Here is a 23,746-nt window from a genome sequence, read left to right as displayed (position 1 = left end):
TTTTTACCTCAAAGTACGTTTACCTTTTCTTTTTATTCTTCCCAAATAAACGAGAGAAGGGATCGAAGGAGCTTGCTTAGCAGGAATCTGCGTAGCCAAGGGAGAAATTACGTTCTTCTAACCGTTCAATTATATCGCGCTAACGCGTTCAATTTTCTTGACATCCCTTTGTTCGTCAGAGAAATCTTCGGTTCATTGAATTTTCTTCTTTTTTCCCCCGTCTCGTTTCTCGATCGTCGATTCAAACGAGCCGTTCGAGGGTACTTTAAACGAACCCTTTGCTTCTAAAAGCCAACGAATTAAGTATTCTACTCCGGGAAAGAAATACGATTCTCTTTTGGGACAGCTATTCTCGCGACTCGGTCTCCTGGCGTGTTTTATAGCAAACGGTTGGAAACATTTGGCGAGACAAGGAAAAATCTATTTCTCGCTCTGATAATCGTGTGATAATTCAAGCTGAAACATACCGAGTCATCTGGCCCGTTACTTTCATTTTATGTTAATTTCCAGCAACGAGAAATCAATGGTTACCCATATGCCGGTGATGTTTAAATCAATTTCCATATATTAGAAATTCTTCGAAGAAAAGGCTAGACTTTAAACAGACTAGACTAATTAGCTACATTCTTTTCCCAGAAAAGAAGCCTTACGAGGAAACCCTGGAAATATGATACATCCCAAATAACATCGGCGAAGACGTTGGACGTTGAAATATCGTTACCGCGAAATATACAAGATTGACCAGGGTAGCAAATGATTCTACTTGCAAAAATAAAGTTAAAAATGTAGAATAATATTTTTTAATTATATTACTTGATATGCGAGATATAGAATTTCAATTTCCGGTTTGCATTTATGTAGAAAAAATATTTACCGAGATAATAAGTTTAGTTAAAAGTCTGATGTAATTTATCTATCGGTTTATTCGCAATTGTTATCGTTTTTTCGCGAGCTTGCAAGCTTGTTTTCACGAGAAACAGCGTTACGATCGAACCGAGGAACGGATACGTATTTCCATGGGAATCTGGTTATCCTGACGAACCCTGCTGGATGGAATAATAAGAGAAGCAGCTGGCTGGGTATATCTCTCGTAAACTCTGACACCCGTTTACATTTTCAGAGAATGGAACATCGCGTTATTAAATGGAAGAATTTCACGTTGAATGGCCAGACGTCTACGGAACGTTTTTAAAATTTTATCAACATGCTTATACAGTGGGTCAGAAAATTATTCGCTCACCGTTTAAAATCGGACCAAATCACTTAAGGTTTCTTGAGAAGCTATAAAAATTAATTTACTGAGTTACATACTTTTGTTGTTTTAAAAAATTACAATTTGTTCAAACCGTGAGATAAAATAGTGGAGGGTAACTTTTCAACTTCTTTATGTGAGCCTCTAATGAAAATTTAAAATATGTCTTTCGTAGATTCAAATAAGTTGTGTATGCTGAAAATTTCATCGAGGTCAGCCAATTCACTTAGAAGTTTACAAGTAATTAAAATTTCCGAGAATCGCGACTTTTAGATGAAAAGTCACGATTTTTAGATATTTTAATTGCTTGTAACTTCTCAGTGCATTGACCGAATCTCATATTTTAAATTTTCACTACAGGCTCAAATAAAAAAGTTAAAAAATTGCCTTTTACTATTTTTTACCCGATTTCGACAAATTGTAATTTTTTAAAACGACGAAAGCACATATCTTAGTAAATTAATTTGTATAGCTTCTTGAGAAACCTCACGTCATTTGGTCCAATTTAAGCGAATAATTTTGCGACCCACTGTATGTCTACCTCGATGCAGAAATATTTTCCCTTTATTTTTTATGATTTTCCGAAAGCCAGACTCGTTCAACGACGAATTCATTTAACTTTCCTTTGCTAGGAGCCCTGCAATAGTTGAAACACAGAGATGTATGCGAAAAAAAAGGTAGGCAACTAACAAAAGTCCGGTGCGTTTCAATCTACATGTAAATCCAGCAAAAATACGCACGTTCACGCGTCGTGAACACAACAAGGTATAAAAAGGACGATGTTCGTGCTGGCTTACGTGTTTCATTAAAGTACCTCGACGAGGAAAATTTGGCCAACGAAACTCGTCATCGTTCTCGCCACTCTTCATCCCCCTAACGAACCCCGTTTGTCGACGTTTAAACCCCGTCTGCCGCGACACGATTTCGGAAGCTCTCTCAAATTATTTTACAGCCGCACGAAACATTTCGTTTCATATCGACGGGACGAATTGTAACAGCCGGTTTTCCAGCGAGCACTCGAACCTCACATCGGTTACATTGTTTTAACATCCATGGTCGCGAGTCGACACGTGTCTCGCAGTTTCCGTCACCGGCCTCGTTTCGCGCCTCCGCTTTACGATCAATAAAGTATCACGTCACTGGGCGCAAGGATTATTTTCGACATTTGTATCCTGGATAAATCGCACCTCGGTTTTCCATCGTTTTCAATCGACGCTTACCGATCCCTTTAGGAATAGTCGAATTATCGAGATTTCTTAAAAGTAAAAAGATTGCGATATCGTAAATTTTCAGTATAACCTTATTAAAAATAAAAAGTCTTGTAACTTTTTATCGTTGGGAAGCGATCTTTGTCTCTGGATTTTAAAAGCGTTCGCGAAAAAATTTTCCCATGCAATATTGCACTTCCTCGGTGTAACTTTATTACAAAAATAGAATCTATAAAATTTTCCAATTTTCCATCCCTGAATATTGAACCTCACTTTTTAGTAGAGAAATATTGTCCCGAATATCATCTATTCCTAAGGGACGAAGCTAGTTGTACACGAACGTGTTCGTACTCACGGATTGGCGAATAAAACGTAAATCGGACGTGTTTAGATAAGCGAAATACGAAGGATCGTGCAATAACAAATCGCGCAAACATTGAAACATCGTGTGATGGGGGGAAGGGGTGAATATTTGATCGCCCCGAGGCACGACGACCGACTGTACTTGGAAAAATCTTACCTGTATAACTTTCGATTTGTTGAGGATGGTATTGCCGGATGGCTGGTATCGTTCCATGTCCCTTAAGATTCCACGCACACCCACGTCCTCGGCGTCTACCAGACGGAAGGCAGTGATATTGACGAAATTGTACTTGAAGTCCTCGAGGTCGAAGGTCTCGATATCCTGGAAAACGAACAGACGAATCAAGTTCTCGAGCTGTCCGCTCGCCTCTGGTTCTTCCTTCGAGTACCCAAGCCCAAGTGTACTTACGAAAGTCGTGAAGAGATAGTGGTACTTGTAGTCGTTCATTTGCAGCTGCAGGATCTGAAAGCGGAGTATGTACATATACGTATAAAAGGATTTATTTCCACTAGTATGAGCCGCGTTTATTGCCTCGATTCCCCTCAGCTCTCTACAATTTTTTACACGCGAAAAATGTATTGTTTTTATTGTTCCATAGAATGGTGGTTGAAGCTTTTTCACTCGGGTAATTCACATTTGATGGCAACGTTCGATGCACTGATACCTCCAACTGCTAGTGATTTTATTTCTAACACGTTCATTGGTGCTGTTCAAGTACCATGCATTTACAATTCTTTATATAAAATAAACAGAGGAATATTGAGAATTGCAAATAACCGTTGCAGGTTTCATGGAAACGAATGCAGAGAAGAATGGATATGACCCCGGGGTGGTGTTTACAGCAGAAAGGATTATCGAAGCCACGGTCGTGGGAAATCGATACAGGAATATGCGGTTACCATTCGCAGAAAATGATGCATGTGCTCCGGTTTGGTATCCACGATGAGATTCCGTATTTCCTTGCTTTTCATCTCGGATAGAACCTGCCGGTAGGAATCCGGGTCGGCCTGCCTGAGGTTAACCTCGATCTCCCGAGACTTCGGCGACCTGACGAGCTCTCTTAGCTTCACCAATCCTGAAACCAGCACGAGAGGGACGCGATTAAAGCCTTGTGTAGTAAGCGTCGATTAAAATGGAAGCCAATCATCTCGAAAGCATTCGTTCGTTCGTTCGTTCGTCGAAGTCGTCGACTCTGGAATTTTATTCCCGTCTCAACGACTGGCAATTTGCTAAACTTCTAGGTATTATTAGTTTTCTCGGCACCGATATCAATCCTCATACCTCGTCGCCTCCTTTACGACCACTAAGAGACAGATGATAATTAGATTCGCGAATGATCATCAAAATTAATTGCAACTCGATCAAACATTTTCATAATTTTGATACAGGCTTCGGCAACGGTCTAACGACGATGAAATATAATAATTTCTTGACGAATCTTCTTAGACATTATTAGGCCGACCGTTTAATGGAACGGAAACCTGTGAATCGCGTCGCCCGATGAAATCAATACTTTCCACCGCCTAAGTAATCAAGGTATCATCTCGACTTGCGGGTCTTCCGAGGTTCCAGTTCGTTCCCTTTCAAGTTTCCACTCGAAACTTGCTCGTTTCAGATCCTCTGCTCCCTCGGGCGTCAACGATTCTCACCATCCCCCCAATCAATTCTGTTTCTCCACAAACAACTAATTCTTTTCAAACACGATTCACTGTATCTTGCAGATCCATCGATCGACAGAGACAAATCCATACAAGGATTATAATCCTCGAACAAGAGAAATGGAATTTAATTGTCGCCAGTGGGTGAGATAAGCTGGCGAGTTGTTTGCCAAATCTGTAAACATTCAACTTGCTCGTTCGTGCATTGACCCATTCCGAAGATAACGACAATGGAAAGGGAAATATTGTTTCGATCACTGTTCCACCACAAGGATTCTCCTTGTTCCTTATCGAAAGCTTTGATAATGCTTTGATAAATGACTAAAGACAAAGTCAATTGTAACAGAATTAAACGAATCATATTGTTTGAAATTCAATAAGGTAAACGTTTGTCTTCGGTTTGAAAAATTTCAGAAACGCATCGCGTGAAAATAACAAGAAGATAAATCATCGAGTAGAAACATTAAGGGATTCCTTTTATACAGGAAGCGACCCACTTATAAATCCCAGCACGCTGATGTGTCGGGTTCAACGTACGGGAAAAGATAGCTGCTTCAATTACTGGTAGATTCGAGCGGATAAAAAGAGAAGCTCGCGGTTCCGGTCCGCGAAAGAGGATGATTTCTCCGGGGAGACGAAAACTCAGCCGCAAAACAAATTATTATATCGGCATTTACTTACTCTAATGACAATCGTTTACGATCGTGCTTCGAATACCGATAAACCACCAGAGGGGGATGAAATATTGGCGAGGGTGAGCAAGGAAGACGGTTCGTCCTTCGCGCCTGCATCCAGCGATGGTTGACAGTCGAGGCAATCGAATTGCTCGCGTTTTTCCGCTCATGCATATTTTATCGAAACAAATGGATCGATCTCGATGATAAATTGCCATCAACGTCACGGTTCTTTCGTTCTGCTGCCTTCGCGCTTATCAGATAATTCAGGTAGATTGATATCCCACGTATTTTCCAAGAGCACCGGTGAAACCTGTTTAACGTTTTAATTCTACCTCGCAGAGACATCGATTAACCGGTTGCCTTGGTTACTTATCGGCGTCGATCAACGGCCAACCTGTCGAATTAATTTTAACACGCGAAACCGTATGACAACAGTTTAATAGCTTTCCAAGATACGTGTAATACCAATTACATTATTGTTCCATTGCGTGTGCCTGTGATTTCCATCTTTCCTCTTAAATCCGTCGCTTCGAAAAAGCAGCGATTGCATTTTCTTTTTTATTTTGAAACTTAAACGCCATTAAGGGAGGGACCTAAAAAAATCGATTTTTTGGAAGTCATATTAATCGATAGTAGGCACATCTGAAAATATTTTGCCAAAGTTTCAGAAATTGCGTACACGATTAAACAAATTGTAATCAACGGATGTTAATGAACCGGGGCTTATTTTAAAGCTTATTAGTATAGCTTCTATTTAAACTAAAAACATTGTATAAAAAGTTATGTCAAACAACTTTTTTTTGCAAATCATTTGTGGGTCAAAAAAGAAATTTTTCTTCAATATTGAATAAATTTGTCAATTCTCGACTTTCTAATATTTTTTTTAGTTCAAATAGAAGGTAAGTTTATGAAGATTAAAAATTTGTTTGGTTTATATGTTTCAAATAAAAAAAATTGCTCGATATTATGCAATTTTCAGCGTCCTAAACCAGGTTCCCCCCTTAAGTTAGAGGATTATAGTTGTCCGTAACGAAAATGTTGAAGCTCCTTTTTTTAATCCCGCAGTCGCGTTGACGATCTTCCATAAAGCCAGCGATAAAGGAACCATTTGACATTTACGGTTTTATTCAAGGGACACTTTCGTCGCGTTCCGCGATAATGACGGGGTCGCGGCTGCTTTAAATCGCATTTCTCCTCGCGTAACGAGACACCTCGTGATTCTTCGTTTAGGTTGACGGCTAGATAGCCACGCTACTCTTTAATCTCGATGTCCGTCACGAAAGCGCCGTTAAACACCGAGGATTCTTCTTTCAACTGGTAAATCCACGAAATCTCTTCCTCCCTGCCGTCCATACTTTCTACTTTTCCCTTCTTATCTTCTACCATCCCCCTCTAACCTGTCTCTTCCGTTCCGTCAGGCACGTTTCGTCATCCTTTATTTCCCTCAGCTTTGTATTCTCTTTGCTCGCCGACTCTGCCCAAAAGCTTTCTTCTTTTCTACGGGAGCACGTATCCGCTCCATCTTTCAGCCTCCATGCGCGCGAATCGCGAAGAGGAGACAGCGGCAACTCTTCGTCACAACGACTTACTTGCCATGTCGCGCGTACGTGGCAGCAGACTGGGTACATATTTCCACGGGGGTAGTTGACGGCGATGCACCCTCCCCCCCGGAAGCGATAGACTGCTGGTTCCTGCCACTTTCTACGACAGATATTTCGGAAATCTCAGACGTCAGACGGTATTGCTCGACAGCTAGGCTGCGTCTGACGCGAGGATTTCAATGCCTTCCTACGGGACTATTTTCATTTTTCCTCGAGGAAATACGCACCGGGATGACACGGCGCGTGTCTTCGAATGTTGGAACCAGAACTTTCGAAACTTCGATGCAACGATGGCTAAAGGAAAATTCAAACCGTCTGCGTTTGCAAGGATGTTAACAACTTGCGATTGGGAAATTTGAGGAAACGTCGAAGTAACTTTGCTGAATTAACGAGAGAGCTTCGGTGATTCGAGCTACGTTAAATTTCAAAGGTTTCAAGCCTCCTATGATAAATAATTTCATTCGAAGACGTTCAAATTTCTATTTCAATTCCCACGAATATTTTCCTTTCCTCCTCCTTTTTTCATCTCTGAATGGATATGGAAATTCGCGCGTCGAAGTGTTAGAAGCATTACCGTGAAATGCTCGTTAAACACGATGCTCTCTCCAAACGGTATTCACAATTCGTGAATTACAGCTGCATCATTCAGATCGAAGGATAAACGATATTCTACCATTCGAAAGTTTCAAATGCGTCCTCGCGTCCTCCCATTGTCCACGGTGTTCCGGAAGAAAGGCGAGCGTAGCTCGGCGAATAAAGAAGGATCGAAAGGAAGGTCCTGCGAGTTTCACAATGCTTCGATGATAGTCGTAGTTGAAGGTTCATTGGCGATTCTCGAGGCGTAAGGAAACGGAATCCGACTGCCAGGATTACGGGAAAAGGAACGAAATGCTTCCACTCCGACCTTCGTTTCTATCTTTTCCTAAAGAACAGTTTTCCTCTATTTTATCCTCCCCTTCGAAGAATGATCCTTTAATTGCAAAGGATTTTTCTATTTCGCCAAATGAAACTTTGAATTTAATGCAACAGCTGAACGAGCTTATCGCGGGTAGAAATCAAATCGTAACTTTCAAACATTCAATCGACAAACCGCTGGAATCAGAGGAATTCGAGTAACTTTCGGTAGTTCCGCCAACTTGAAGTCCTTACTGTTCATTGCAAGTCCATTGCCCCTGGGATCAAGGGAGTTACGCGGCTCGTCGAGCAAAGAACTTGTTCAGCTCCAAACGTTGAAATTTTTTAACGAACCTTTCGTCAAATGGTTGCTCGAGAAGTGGTGGAACTTTTAAACGAACTAAGTAATTGGCACATTAAAAATTTAATAAGTATCGACACGTTTTCAAATACAATATCACTTGAAATATTTGGCGCTGAGACAGCAGGAAAGGTTTAGCATCGAAAAAGTTAATTACAGGCATGAAATTAATACGCGACAGGTTAAAATATGTGAATTGAAATTTTCAACGAGCCGTTTTGTGAAGTTTAGCTTCCGATCCCCGGAAACTGCGGCTCGATGGGACACGTTGGTATGAGTAACAAGGCTTAACGTTGGGCGGTGTCCCATTAAAGCATTATTAGGATCGTTGAAAATTCGTTCGATGAGGAGGGAGTGAGGAGCCGTTTGTTACGAGCCTCGAACGCGAGCTAATGCACTCCCAGCTGAAATACTGCACTTATTATATTTTCTTCATATTTCTTCGGCGGAGAAATTTTCATCGTGCATCGAATTAACTTTGCTGTATCAGTAGATATTTATGATAGTTGTTCAGGGTAATTCTGAATTATGGGTGAAAACTGTTGAAAAAAGGAAAATAAGAAACACGGTTGCCTTAGAATTTATATCCGTGTTCGGTAAATTTTGAAAAAAGCTAATAAATCTCGGGAACTGTCTAAATTAAAAGCATTTAGAGAAGGGGAGAAAGAGCACGCGATGCCAAGTGTTCTTGCAGATCCTCGCGTCGAACAGTCTTTTTGTCATGGACATTAAGGAAGATGCATATTCATAATCTCTGCTCGTTTTATGCGAATAGTCGCGTGGAGAGTGAACCGTGAAGTAGGACATGTATAAGCTTTTGTTTAATATAAAAATCAAAAGTCGAATAGATGGAAGTATCACTCGATTACTTGGAAATAGCAATGAAATAATATCAATTAATAACCGTAGTTGGCTTTCAGTCGCAAAAACTGAGATAATGAAATTCATTCGTAATGAGAAACGTCCTCGTCCTCGTCGTACCAGCGAAGAAAACGTCCTCCAGGGAGGAAATTTCGTCTAATTAATTCGCGAAATGGCGGTTTAAACTGCTCGAAGGTTCCTTCCGCCACTTGCTGCTCGTTCCGCGTTCCGCCATTCTTTGCTCTTGATCTTCTTCGACTATGAATAATGGAAAGGGACCGAAAGGAATTGTGTAAGGTGCAGGTGCCACCCTATCAGACATCGTACGAGCTTTATTTTATAGAGTTTCATCGCGAGAATTCTAATTAACGTTTCGAACGGCTCTTTCAGTTGTTATTATACCAGGAAAACGAATGGTTTGATTATTTTTATCTTATGGGTTAATTTCATCACTCACCGTAGTCGTCTTCGTAGATAATGGCGACCTTGGTCCAATTAAGGAACTCCATGATGTCCTGATAAGCGGCGTTGAGTAAAGTTTGTGCGGGATAAAGATTGATGCTGAACTCTTTCGCCTCTGTGTCCAGGTCCAGCCTGGCTTCCAAATGTGGAATGTCCAGTGCGTCGCAAATGCTGTGGATGTGTTGGCCCAGAATGGGATCGGACGGACCGAATACCGCTTGCACCCCATACTTAACCTGTTGACACGCTGCAAACATACCGTAAATTGATTTTCATTCATTGCTTTGCTCATCTAATTTACCTTGAATTAATAACGAGTACAGTTTGAAATATCAAATTAGTCATTTATTCTGATAACCATAGTTTGTCTATTGTTTTGTATATTTACCTCCAATTCAATTAATTTAAACAATCATCAATCGATTAATATTTACTTTAATGTAGTATGGGATTAAAATTCAATGAAACCCAAGATATTTTAATATAAAAACCATTTTTATTATAAACTAGGAAGGACGTCTTTACTCTACGAAGGCTGAGCTAAGAAGTGAGACTTTCTGCAAAATGCATGGCAGAAAATCTGGCGCCCACTTCCATAAAGAAAAATAACAGTCTGGGTCTGCAACGTGTTTATTATACAGGCCTTTAGGTTTAGGTACGGCTAGAGGCCCATTGACTATGGTTACAGTAAGTTAGATCCTTTTCTTTACAATCCACCCAGTGTCTCAACACCAAGATTCATTTTTGCTTGTAACTAAAAGACCAAATAATCCAACAATAATATATGTATAAGTTTAGTGTGATGTAAAATAATTGTAGAGGTATATTTACATTATTTTAATAATGTACAATTTACTCCTACGTTATGGGTATAAATTGCTTGCTTTTCTATGGGGTTCGCAAATCCGTGTAATCGTTAAATGAAATTTCGTGGCGTGTTCGTTCGTTGTAGTATTACAAGGAGAAATCTGCGAGACCGAGAACAGCCCATTAAGATCGTACACGCGTAGATGACTAGAGAACGACGTTAATGCGGCATTAACGGGTCGGTAAAGCTGAATACACGAGCACAGTTGTCGTTTCACGCCGTAAACTTCCTTTATGGCTATTCGAAATTGTTTCACAGACAGGCGAAATGTCGATTATTACCGATAATGGCGTTGTTCTCTCTCTCTCTGTTCGACGTTGTTGCGTTTGCGCGCGAAACTTTGATGCGATATCAATTCCCTTGATAGCTATAACCCCGATTGTATCTTTACTCGAAGTGAGAGAGAGAGAGAGAGAGAGAGAGAGAGGTGAAAATAGGTTCAAGGGATGGACAACTGGAATTGTCGTTTCCTTTGCCAAAGTCAAGAATTTTCACCATGAAAATTTTTTAAGTATATTTTTGTAGGGATCAGGGTGAATATAGGGGCGAAGGTTATTGACTGTATTACTACTGTACTGTCATCCTTGCTTCCACGATCCTCATTATTGACTATGGGAATCTCCATATAGGAATCCCATATTTCTCAATGCTTTGAACCGTCTACTTTCTGTATAGCAAACGGCAATGTAATGCCTAAGGTAATAGGTATACGTAGAAAAATTAATATAAAAATGAATGGACACTTTACAAGTGGAACGAAGATGGTCCATTGACTCAAGTGTTAATATCGTATCAATGTTCAACAGAATCTTGTCTAGCCCATTCTACTTCGAGTAACATAAACGTAGAAACGTGACGAGCGAACACCGTGTCGGTTATCTTGTTCCAGTAGCAAGGATTATTACTGCAGACCTGTGTACTACTCAGATACCAAGTTAGCCAACTGCGTAGCCTTTCAAACCTCAGAGAACCGGTCCTTATGCCGCCAAGTTAATACATTACACGGGACATGAACTGATGGATTCAAACGTTCCACCGGGAACAGCAATTTCCACGTGCCACTGTTACGCTGCGCGGTTTCGAAAGGCTGAGACACGTGTTGGGTAAAACAATTAAGACTCTCTATGGAATTCAACCTTGTCGCGGAGACGAAACGTTCCGAATCGAAAGAACAAATTGCAATCATTTTGGCAAAGAATAGCATGTTGAATGCCATGGGATTACCGGTCACCGAAATCACAATTAAATTAATTAAATCAAATTAAATTAAATTAAATTAAATTGAAACAATGGGAAAATTTTAATTTTGTAAAAATAACTAAATAACGAAATTTGAAAATTAATTATTCCTATTCGTAATAATTAGAGCTTCGATACGTTCTTCAACAAATGCCGACTTTCACTGCGACATTCAACGTGTTAATTAAAAGGATAGAAGAAGATAGTGAAAAAGACGAAAAATTGTCATCGAAGCAAATAATCCTCGTTGTAAATTTTCCGTCGTTTTGCTCAATCTTGCAGGAAATTCGACCGATTCTCGAGCCACTCGACGAGTTCCAAGCATAAAGGACTTATCTACTTACGACCACGTCCGACCGACTTCCCAGCACGGAAGATAAAGCGAGCCCGGTATCTATCATCGTTTCCCCCGAGTTGCTGATGACACATCGCCCCACGAAATGTTCCGTCCTGCAGGCCAACCCCGTGGAGCCAGTTACGCGTCGTATAAATTATGACAATGCCGTCGGAATTTATGAACCCTCGCGACTAGACGTTCCTTCGATTATCAGTAGCCAGAGAGAAAATATCATCAACCAGACGAGGTTAATGAGTTACGAGCACGGGCTAATTACCAACCCACATTCTCGGCTCGTTAAAACATCACGGATATAACTGTATTCCCATTTGGGGGAGTCGTTAGGGCACAGATACGATTCGAGTTTCAAATTTGTATTCCGAAGCCAGAACTCTGGAGAAATATTCAACCGGAAAACTCGATGAAATCTGAAAAGCTTCATTTACAATTTAATAACTCGAGGAAAAAAAAGAGAAACGAAATAGGAAAAGTATGGTTGTTCGGAACGCGTGCCCCGCGGTCGTTTCCATTTCCACTTTGCTTGTATTTCGTTTATTCTTTAATATCCGTCCTATTAGCGGTATCCTTTGTGTCGGTGATTTCGCCTCGAGCGGTGGACAAGTGGAAATGACAGAGGAAGAAATGGAGAAGTTGAAGAACGGTTAAAGGTCTGGGTAAACGAAAAGTCGACGACAGACGCGGTGTAAGAGTGAAGAATTGATAGCGATCGGTAATAATAAAAAATGTATTCTGAATGGAACGGGAAGGGACGGTAACGAGAAAAAAATTCATGGAATGAAGAACGAAGGGGGATGAAAATTAAGTTTGTTGTGAGATAATACAGAAGATACATCAAGAAAGTTTTATAGATATCTTTATAATTAAAAATTTCTATCTTAAATACAATTACAATTTTGTCATTAATCTTGTAATTGTTGTATTACAGCGAGGTTACCATATTAGTTGGAAAAGTTTAATAAATTTTTCAAGTTTCTAAAATACAAATTAACGAGCGAACGCCTCAATAAAGAAGAATTCTTCAGGTTTATAATCACGATGAACGTCTTCATCGCAAAGATGCTATACTATTCTATTTTCATGCATAATATACGTCAGGCAAACGAACGAGAAACAATATTAAACCATGAAGCCGGCCATTTTTCTCGTAAAGGGGATGTTCGCTCAGCTTTTCGCAACGATACACCCACGTCAAAGCGTTTCACTTCGAATTAACTTGTAACCGGTTAAAAAACACCACAGAATCATGAAAACACATTCGCGGGAGAAGAGGAATATTTACCCTGGATGAAGATATGCCCGATTTTACTCGAGTTGGAGATTTAAAAACAGCCTCGATATTAAAGCAGAAGGTAGAACAGTTCCCTCCGAGTGGTGAAAACTTTGCAAAGCGCTCTTAATTACCGAGTATTCCACGTTAAATACCCTCGCGAACAGCTGTGCGCACCTTTTGAACAGATTACCTTCAATCGTCTTTCTCGTTTTTATAAAAGCCACGAAAACTTTAGCAGCCTTCTCGAGTGTTTCTTCGATCCTTTTCTCTTTAAAATTCGTCCCGTTTAGACGAAAGGGGTAGAAGTTCGGTGTGTTTTACACCGATCACTCGACGAAACATTTCACTGATGAAGAAAATTAATTTCGCTCGTTGAACGCGAAGAATGGTATACATTAAAAATAAAAAACTGCATCGTCTGTTCCAAAGTGCGTTCTCATAACGAGTACCTGTAATTCACGACCGTCATTTTTTGTAAACATTCAATCGGATTTAATTAAACTTTCGTAATCAAATCTCGAGTGTTTTCTTTTCTCCTTAATTCTCCTTCTGTCTCGTCGTCCCTTTTATCATTCGGTTACACGAGTAACGTACAGGCTCGTTGGGTAATCCGCTCGACTTCCCTTCGATCGAACTTTCCTCGTTCTGAAGAATCCAGCCCGGAGATCTATTCTATTAAACGTACCGCCTCTCGTCCGCTTGCCCATTCTTCCATTCGTTCCCGGTTAATTAACCATTAAAAGGCCAACGATTGGAAGATAAACTTCCGCTAGATTTCCAGTCAAAAGTTCCTCCCGCTAATTACATCATCCACGACAGCGTCAGGTCGCAGCGAAGGGATGAAGAAGGAAGATGAAGGGACAAGGATTAACGGTAGCGGGAAAAGGGGCGGGCAATTAAGTGGCATGGGTATCGATCTATAGCCACCATGGATTGGCCTATCATCGTTTCGGTAAAACGGTTCGACAGGAAAAATCCAATTTCTCGGCTTCGAGGCAGTGCCAATAAATTCGTGATACCTTACCACATGGGACTTGTGGTTCGTCAACCGGAAGTGCGATGCACCTGTCTGCGACGATTCTTTGGAGTTCATTTTCAATCGCGTTGCTCTTAATAAAGTTACAATTCGTTAACACCTTATTCGCTGTTGATATTTAATTCTTTCTTTTAGCCAGATCTTTGAAAATGAAAAACGTAAGTCGAAGAAAATATTTTTCTCGATGAATCTTTTTCTCAAGGACAAGTTTTCCCCTCGAAGGAATAAAATCACCGGATCGATGCAAACTTTTCAACACGTTCACGCTGAACGAACAAAAAGAAAGAAGCAAAGCACGAATCTGTTTACGAACTCACAGATGTCCGAGGAAAACTTCGCGCACTGGGTGTTATCAGCTTTCACAGTGTAGGAAAATAAAGCTGATCTCCTTAACGAATCGTTGCTCTACTATCCTGGTATTATACTATTGATGGGAACTAATAGTATACGATACGCGTTCGATTGGAACGGCACGAAACGCCGGGAAATACCGGAAACCGGATAACAAAGACACTTTCGCAGAGGTGTTCAACTCTTGTTGATCCTCCTTTCAATTCCCTTAACGAGGTTGCAAGTGCAGCTACAGGATTGTCCTTTGATGTGCGTAATTTACCCTTTCGGACACCGCTAATTAATTCGGTTCAATCGGGATAATCGTGCGTATAATTCCTTTGTCTGTCGTAAAATCAATATTGCTCTACCCGAGGATCTTAACGTTTGGAAATAACAAAACTGTAGAAAGAATAATTTAAACAATTTGAAATATGAAATTTCGAATTTTTTCAAAACGTAAAAGGAGAAATAAATAAATGATACTACAACAAAAGAATTCCACTTTACAGGAAACAATTGAATATCCGAGACTCGAAAAGACCCTGAAGTATGCATATTACATGTGAAAAGTTGTTGAGCTTACGGTATGATTTTAAAAATTTCTTACGTTGCATCGTTGCAGGAGAGTAGTATGCAGTTCGGCAAATCGACCGTCCGGAATTTTTGTTCAGCAAAAGATATTTTCTTCGTCGGAAACAGGGATGAAAGAAAAGGTTACGTTTCGCGTCAAGTTTACAGCTAGACAGACAGAAGGCAAAGAAAGGATCGTATCAGAGAAGACAGACGGATCTAGCGTACCGTTGTCCACTTGTTCTTCCAAGTCTACATTTTCCGATAAAAAGAAAATACTTTGGGCGAGGTTGGAAAACGAAAATCCTCCTTTCGACTAGTTTTCTATTTTCCCAATTTCTCTTCGAACAATAGTAGAAGATAAACCATAGGTTTAATAAGAAAGCATTCTGATTTGATTTTACATGATATTTTCTCTATCAAACTGTTCAAATGTAAAATAGTGTAAGTACAACGAATTGCAAGGTAAAACGAAGGAATTATCTCGGCAAAAATTAGGAAACAGAGTATACCGGTGACGCTAGCACGATTTTAGACGCGATAGAACAGCAGATGTTGCCTCGGGCGAAGCTTAAATCGCGAAAAGAGCAGCGGTAGCACGAATCTCGTTGACCCAGCTCTGAAATACGATCACTGGATACGCTCGGCTTAATCTCTCCCTCTAAACGTTTGAGACTCCCTGTAGGCTCTATTATTCGAGGATTTCGTACCGGTCTGGCTGCTTTCCACGACGAATGAATAATAAAAAGAATAATTTTGATATGATAAAAGAATAAATTTCATTTGATAAAAGATGTTGATTATTCTACCAGTTGAATATTCACATTTCGAATGCACCTTGCTTCAGAAGAATCGTAACGATAAATGTAAGCAAGTGGACCGAAATGGTGCACGATTTACCCGGAAAGAATTCGCAAATATACACGTTCACGGTCGAGAGAGCTTCGTGCGATAGATCGAAGATCGAGAAGGGGGGCATTATTCGCGCAAGCCGAATAGAGAACAGAGAGCTCAAGAGGTGCTCTCGAACACGTGACACGACGTGACGTTCCACAAAGTTCCGCTTTCTTTCGCAGCAAGAGCCACGTATTTCGCTTTTTCGTACGATGCACCCTTCAGATCTCGATGGTCATGTCAGTTCAACTACCAAATCCCTCTCTATCGTCAAAGTTTTACAGTCACTCGATCGTGGAATTACTTAACACCGAGGGGCATTCAAATTTCTCCGATACATAAAATTCAAACGAGAGTTCCCAACATTATTCGTTTCGTTACGAATAATCTATAACATTCGGGTGTTTCTTCAAAGCAGTCACCTTTCGAATCGAGCCGGTATAACAGTATCGACAAAAGGTCCGATAACCGATCCCCGTTTATCCGCCGCGTATGCATATAACCGTAAAAGCGTAAAAACGCCCCCACGGTCGGGTGGCAGATAACGCTTTATGTGAAACAAACGGTGTTGGAAGCTTCATCTCGGTCACGAGTGGCCGCATTTACATGCATATAACCCAGCTGCAGTATAGTTAGACCAACACCCCCGAAGAACCGAGCGCATTCGGCCCTCCTCGAGGAGGTTACAAGCATTTTGTTAAACCGTATCTCGAGCCTCGTGTTTATCACCAAACTCCTTCGTCTCACACTTCACAGGCTAAGGAAATGATAAGAAACTCGTAAAAGAAAGGATTATATGAAATAGAAAGCAACGATCGAAGGATCCACGAAACTCTATCAAAAATTTTTCATAGAAAAAGAATTTCATTATCGGTTGGTTTACGGTGTTAAAAAATGCAAATAAAATTTGACAGCTGATAAAGGAACGGATAATAAAGGCGCTACTTTAATAACGATGCCACCGCTAAACCTGTTACGTTCCTGCCTGACACAACGACACGAAAATATATTTTCCACCAGGCAGCTCGATGCTGCGAAACAATTTCCACGTCAACCTCATTATCCATTCCTGTCCTCCTCGTTGGAATTTCGGCCATCTTAAACGGCAAAGCACAAAGGCAACGAAAAATAGCTGGTACGTCAACACGCTGGTCGATATTCAATTTTCTTCTTCCCAGGTGTTCGTGAGAAAGGAAATTTATCACGAAAGCCGGGATAAGAGATATGTAGTTGTATTTTAGTAGGTACTTACCTTTTTTCGACGCGTGAAACGAGTCATCTTTCGGCACGTATTGTATATCGTACTCCAGCGTGGTTTTCGGCAGGATGGTCCTGTCCTTGTTGATTTTGTACACGGCATACTTGAAGGCCAGCTCTGTACTGCTATCCTTTTGGTCATGAGTGAATATAGCACCTGCAATCAATCACGTCGTATGGGTCAGAGGAGAGTGGTTCGTTAAATATCGTTTCGCGACGGTGGCGGAATTGCCGATGAAAATGGAGCCTATTTATGTCGGTATACTTAGAAGCTGCTGATCCTGCTTTTCTTTGCCGACGAAGGACAAGTGCTCTTCGGTAGGTATATTCTATCAGTGACACCGAACGATCTTACAGCCGTATTATTAATTTTTATTCGAAATATATTCTGTATTCTTAAGCAACGATCGACGCAAGTGTTTTTTATTTTTCATACAGACGTTACAGTTTAGAATTTCGTATACGCATTGTGTCTTTTTCGCAAAGTGACCAGATCGAGTGTTTCGTAATACGTTCGACACCGACCATTTGCATGAGGAGGTTCCATCGTATCCCAAATGGCAGATTCCTCGAGTTCACTTGCGATTCGAGAGCCAGAGCAAACTCGTTTACTAATTGCTGATCGATGCTCCCAAACTTGAGCGAGGTCGCAGGTAGGACCGTGTCAAGGACTCGATGATTGTGTGTGTTTAAATCTATACATGTGTATTTTAATCGAAATAGAAAACAGTGTTCAGCAATTTTTAATTATTAATGTTATAAATATTATTTAGAGCGTGATACCTCGTGATGATATTATTTAGATAGTGAACCCTGATAGAGATTGTAAATTAGGTAATTATGTAGGATAAGGCTCACTTTGTCAATTTCACTGAGGTGGAAGTAGATCAAGTTTCCAGTATCAACATTCTGATTAATTTCGTGTACATGTATGTTGTATTGTTTCAGGTGTTTCAGAGAACATTAATATACAGAGTGTCTCCAAGGATGTTATTCAATAAATTTACAATGTTTTCTATTGTTTACGCTTTTAAGTTAGAATTAGTATACGAGATGGAAAGTCATGCGAGATTCGGAGCGGTGCGTGTTAATGAGCTACACCTTGCGCACCGGCTCTCTCTCTAATAATGTGGAAATAGAAATAAGTTACAAAGTGTCGTGGATTATTAATAGATCTACCAAGGCATCCTCCCCATTACAAGAAATTACAACAATGGATTCTATTCTAGGTAGATCGTCTTAAAATGTCTGGCTAAAAGAAAGTAGCTTTCACTGGTCGGAACTACTGCGAGCTTTACTACTGGCTCGATTAAAGAGGTCGGTTTGTCTGTTCACAAATCCGATCGAGCAGTGAACAAAAGGGGCACGTTCGAAGCAAACCATTCATCCATCGAATGAAAATAAGATTTTCCAAACAAATTTCATTTGTCTAGAAGCATTTTCTGAAAAAAGACACGAGTCGAGTACAAGTTGTAGACCTTTTAGCGTCTAAATTTTCTAGAAATTCTATTTTGCTTACAAATCCATTAATCCAGATGGCAATACAAGCAACGATTCGTCTTCGCTTCATTGATTAACATAATTAATTAAAAATGAGGATGACATTAATCGGTATCCGTGTAAGAGAGTTCGGCGAAGCATGGTACTTTCGCGGTTGAAAAATAGCTATGTCCAGTATAACGATGTGTTATCAATTTTTGCGATGGAGCACGCTCCTTCAGGGGTGTTGCTATCTAGAAACCGTTCACCAGGGGTTGCGACAGTGACGGACGAGGGCAGAGTAATCGGAATGTCGTTGCTTTCATCGGCTTTCCCATCAGCTATGAAGCTTATTCATCGTGTCGGGTGCTAATTTCGGGCAAACTACCAGCTCGTATCACTCGTTCCCTAAAACACCTGCTGGCATTGGGTCAGAAATGTTATTCAGCCTCCTTCAACCGTGCATACCGATGCCTACAGCGAGTACACGACCCAAGGATTATTTCGAACCAGCTTGAATAGCTAAACGAACTAGTACGCGCCCTCTGCCCGAGGCTCTCCCCCTTTCAAAAGGATCTTATTTCTAGACCTTCTTTTTATTCTCGAAGAAATCGACAACAGGAATTTTCTATTAAAATCGAGGTTATTTTAGTAATCACCTGAGGGACCATTTTCTTAACAAAAATTTCCTCTTCATTCACGCTTTTCTCTGCAACTTTCAATCAAAGTTTGCCCTTCGATGGATACCTTCCAGGTATACTCCACTATTCCGATGCACAAAGCTGACGAAAACACCGAGGCGTGCTTAAATATTCGAACTTTGATCTTCTCATCTCTTCAGCAACCTTTAACGTTCCTTCGAACGTTATCTGTCGCGTTGAAACACGACTTGTATCAAGATTCACCGGCTTTCGCCCTCGACACCGTTTCGCTGAAACGGTCGAACCGTGCAAACAGGAACGAACAGCGAGCAAGAAAATAACCGACTAACATCTGTAGACTCTAATGATGGTAATTCAAAGCTTGAACCAGCGTGAAACTAGAATCTTCCAAATAGCCTTGGAATTCTTGAAGTTAGTGACAAAGAAAAAGCACGTGACAATTACCAAAAACGCGCTATCAGTATTTTCCTACCCCCTGAAGAATCTTAAACTTATCTCAGCGACGCTATTCCGGCTGTACCCAGTTAATCCATTTATCGGATGGTATAAGTCGCTTCTATCCTCCACGATTCATTCTTACATTGTTCTGACGGTGTACAGCTGTTTCCCGGATCTGTTGAAGTAGCGATAAGTAATCGGCACTCTCGACGGAAACGCAGCCCGTTTCTTTTAGCGGCTTCTTTCGAGCGTCTCGGAGAACCATCCCCCTTAACGACGTCGTTTTATCATTCGTCGTTTAAACGGTGAGTAAAAGAGGTCCGGGGGTAAAGAACTCTGGATTGTTTCCTTCGTGAACTCGTTCAACAAGAATTATTCATATCCTTAGGAATTAAACACCCTTTATCGCACCTGAGAATCAAACATCCCCTGATGGTTTAATAATCGACTTCAATTAAGGAACAAATTCTTTTTCTTTTAATTAATTCTGTTATTGTTATTGTTATATGGGAATTATGTTTAATGGAGTTTATTTGAGTGGACTGGATCTTGCAACAGAGTTGAAAAGAAAGCGCGCGAATATCGTGTTGCAGAAATCAGCGACGTTATCCCACACATCTATTTTCACCGTAATCTTAGCGAATCCTAAGGGCTTAGGATAAGGTGGCTGAGGTTTCCGCGAGTTAATCTCCGTTTCTATGGGATTACGGTTACGTTTGAGCCCGGTGTACCATCCAAGATAAATCTGAAATATCGCAATGAATTCGGTGAATTTAATAATACCGTCATCGAAAGCTTCGAATCTCTCTTTAACTGCCTTCGTTTCAATTTATTTATTTATTTATTTATTTAGCTTAAACGAGTGAAACCCTTTGAGATTATTGAAGTAGGTCAAGTTTAATGCGCGTGCCATAACGCTATTCTGGGCGTTAATTGTCAATGAGAGCTCCATATATACTGGTTTTTATTTCGTCTATTGAATCCGCGAAGAGGTCGATATATTGCTGAAATTTGTTAGCTGTGTAACTGGAATAATACTGAGTTTGATAAAATAGATTTGTTTGCCTTATTGTACGCGGAGGAGTGTGTAATTTGAAATAATATTTCGATAAAACTAAAACAGAATATTTCAAGCCCAAATCCATGATGACTAGAAAAAAGTCAGCAGTGATATGTTGGAAGGTTGACAAAGAAACAGGGGGCAGAGAATTTTTGAAATTCAAATCGCGTTTCGTGTTTTTCCTCGAATAAAGCGTATCGGTGCACTTTGGAAGAGAAGGAAGAAAGAAAACGCAGACAGTTCCCGATTGCTACCTCGGAGCGGAAGTTCGACTGGTTCCGAGATATCGGGGAATTTTTTTGGTCAACGAAAGATCGATCGGGCAAACTTTTATCTGGGATTCTCTTACGGGAGAGAAAAGCAAGAGGAATTACACGCTGGATCCTCTGCTTACCGTAATGGAAACTACTACTAGCTTCAATATGGGGATTGAAAATTTTCTCAAGTTTCGTTTAATTTTTTCGATTTTATTTTCAACCAAAATCTAATCCATTGGTTAACGAGGAAATTTTCCTATTATTTCCACTTATTTTAACAACACTAAAAATGACAAAGGGATATTCGAGAAAAAAAAATAGTAGAACGTTTCGTAGTTAGGATTTTTTCGAATTCTCTTAAAACAGGAGACTAGCCGATTCGTACAAAAATATCCAATTCACAGTGTGACGTTCGTGTGGATTATAGAACGTCACGTGTGACGGCTTTAACCTGCAATAATTCTCAGGATTACGAGCGGTCTCGATCCGTTCGGAGCACCGCTCGGCTCGGGCTGTACACGCGGCACGAGCACGATGAATGGACCAGTTTTCCAACGGACCGTGAGACACCGCCAACTTTACATCGTTTTGCCAGTCGGACGCCGTACAACGCTGACGACACAGTTTGCTACCGTTGTCCCCGCGAACTTTGTCCAACAACGTTGCTTTCATGAATTATTACGAGGATCGTTGGACGGCCTTGTCTGCCGCGTTGAATGCATTGTCGAAACCAGGCTATTTTCAACTTTCAGTTAAACGAAAGTTTAATAGACAAACGAGATAGTTTGGAAATTTTTCAAAACGTAAGCTAAATTCATTTTGACACTCTCCTAATTATTATCGACACTTTCTTCTCGTATTATCGGTGAATCTCGATTAAACAGGAGAAGAAATTTGCATTTTCTATGAACACAGCAGAATTGAAGGAGCGTCCGAAATCGAAATCTCGCATCAAGCTGTTCGTCAGCATCGCGAGCTTAAATTCCGACTGGTCTTCTTGCTTTATCCGACGCCGCGTCAGCGAGACAAAGCTCTCGTTGCGAGGTCCCTTCGAGGGCTAAACTGGAATTCCATCGGGTGAAACGACCCTCGAAGAAAGGTAAGGAGGGAGCAAAAGTGTGACGGAACAAAGAGAAATCGCGAGAAAAATAGAAGATAGAAACATTCGGTCGCGTAGTCTCCGAGGTATTTCGAAAATCATTCTTCCCGAGGAAAGACTTTCACCCTGCGCTCTCACTCTTCTTGTTCGTCTTTATTCCCCCGTGGAATCGGGGGATGAAAGAGAAGAAAAAAAATAAGAAAGTAGTCCGCGAGAAAGTCAGTCGCAGAGACGTTGATACGACTGGCCAACAAGGGGCGAGAGGAGAGACTAAGAGAAAGTAGAGAGAACTGGATAGAGGGATGAGATAAAAAAACGAACGAAGATGAGAGGCTGAATTCCTCGAGAAGTGAAGTGAAACTTTTTGCGGAACTTTTCCATTCGGCGGAGACATTATACCGAACGCGAGAATCCTCCTTGGAAAGTTGCCGACTCGCGGAGCAACCAAGAAATAACTGGAAGAACCATGCCTCTCTAATTGTTGATGCAATTTTTACGAGACTCCATAAGAATGCTTTGTTTTCTAAATCGAGTTAGATACTTGCTGAATTTCAATCACAGAGAAATTAAACACATGGATTCTAAAACAATCGACATTCTACAGTGGGTGATCAAATTATTATCAACAGATAGAAAACTTACATATTTTATGTTTCCGATGCTATTATGTATTCCATAAAAGTGAAATATACTCTTTCCAGCAAAAACAGCCTGCTTAATTAATAAAATAATTAAAGTTTTACCGTGGCCTGGAAACTCACCAGATATGAACCCAATAGAAAATCTATGGAAATTATTAAAGCGTCGCATTGCATCAGAGACAATAACTAACAAGCAACAATTGATTGACAAAATTATAATCAACGAGACCTATTCAGTCAATTATAGATGCCAAGGGCGGCGTGACTAAATATTAACATCATATGTGTTTTAAATTATACAAGTTGTAAAATATAGCAATATCATAATAATACAAATATAACAGTAAGTTTTGCAATAAAAAGAAATACAATTTTAAGTGTATTTTCAATTCCATTCCCGAACAAATTTCAAATAAACGGTAATTTCGAACTGTTCATAATAACATGATCACCCACTGTATTTGGAAGAGAATCCTTTATGTCTACCATATACTGCACAAAATTAATTACCATGCAATTTGTGTATAATGTTGCTAATGACACGTTGTTCGCACTAAACTCTGAATATAACCAATTATAATGACAATATGTATAAATGCACTGTAATAACAATTTAGTAAAATGTCTGCTTGATGTTTCGTTGAAAGTGTAATGCAGCAGGTAGGAAAACTTTTACACAGTTGTACTACTGTGCTCGGCCTTTCGAGAATTCCAAACTTTGAATATTACATAAGTAATATTCATAATGAGTATAATCAGCAACATCGTCAGACATCATAACGATAGAATATAACCGTTGTTAGTTAGACAGAGCAGAGGTTAGTAGAAGTACATTAGAAACATAGATGATCCACCAGGGATAGAGCTAGTAGACTGTGGCCACTAATGGTCAGACGTGCGCGGAGTTAGTAGAATGCAACTGCAGTGGTTTGCCAAAGTAAGGTCAG

At 40.3% G+C, this 23,746-nt stretch overlaps 1 protein-coding gene across 1 annotated transcript in view; it reads right to left on the bottom strand.

Moving 5' to 3' along the window:
* LOC114876729 (glutamate receptor ionotropic, kainate 2-like) overlaps positions 1–23,746 on the bottom strand; it is an 84,102-nt gene that overhangs the window by 32,492 nt on the left and 27,864 nt on the right. Inside the window, 5 exon segments of the mRNA XM_046285057.1 lie at positions 2,981–3,145; positions 3,233–3,286; positions 3,724–3,899; positions 9,334–9,585; positions 17,159–17,320. Of these exon segments, the coding sequence (XP_046141013.1) occupies positions 2,981–3,145; positions 3,233–3,286; positions 3,724–3,899; positions 9,334–9,585; positions 17,159–17,320 (809 nt within the window).

The sequence above is a fragment of the Osmia bicornis genome, chromosome 3, assembly GCF_907164935.1.
Source record: "Osmia bicornis bicornis chromosome 3, iOsmBic2.1, whole genome shotgun sequence".
In the NCBI taxonomy this organism is placed as follows: Eukaryota; Metazoa; Arthropoda; class Insecta; order Hymenoptera; family Megachilidae; genus Osmia; species Osmia bicornis.
Note: the sequence above shows the minus strand (reverse complement) of the source record. Positions and strands in the feature narration are given on the sequence as shown.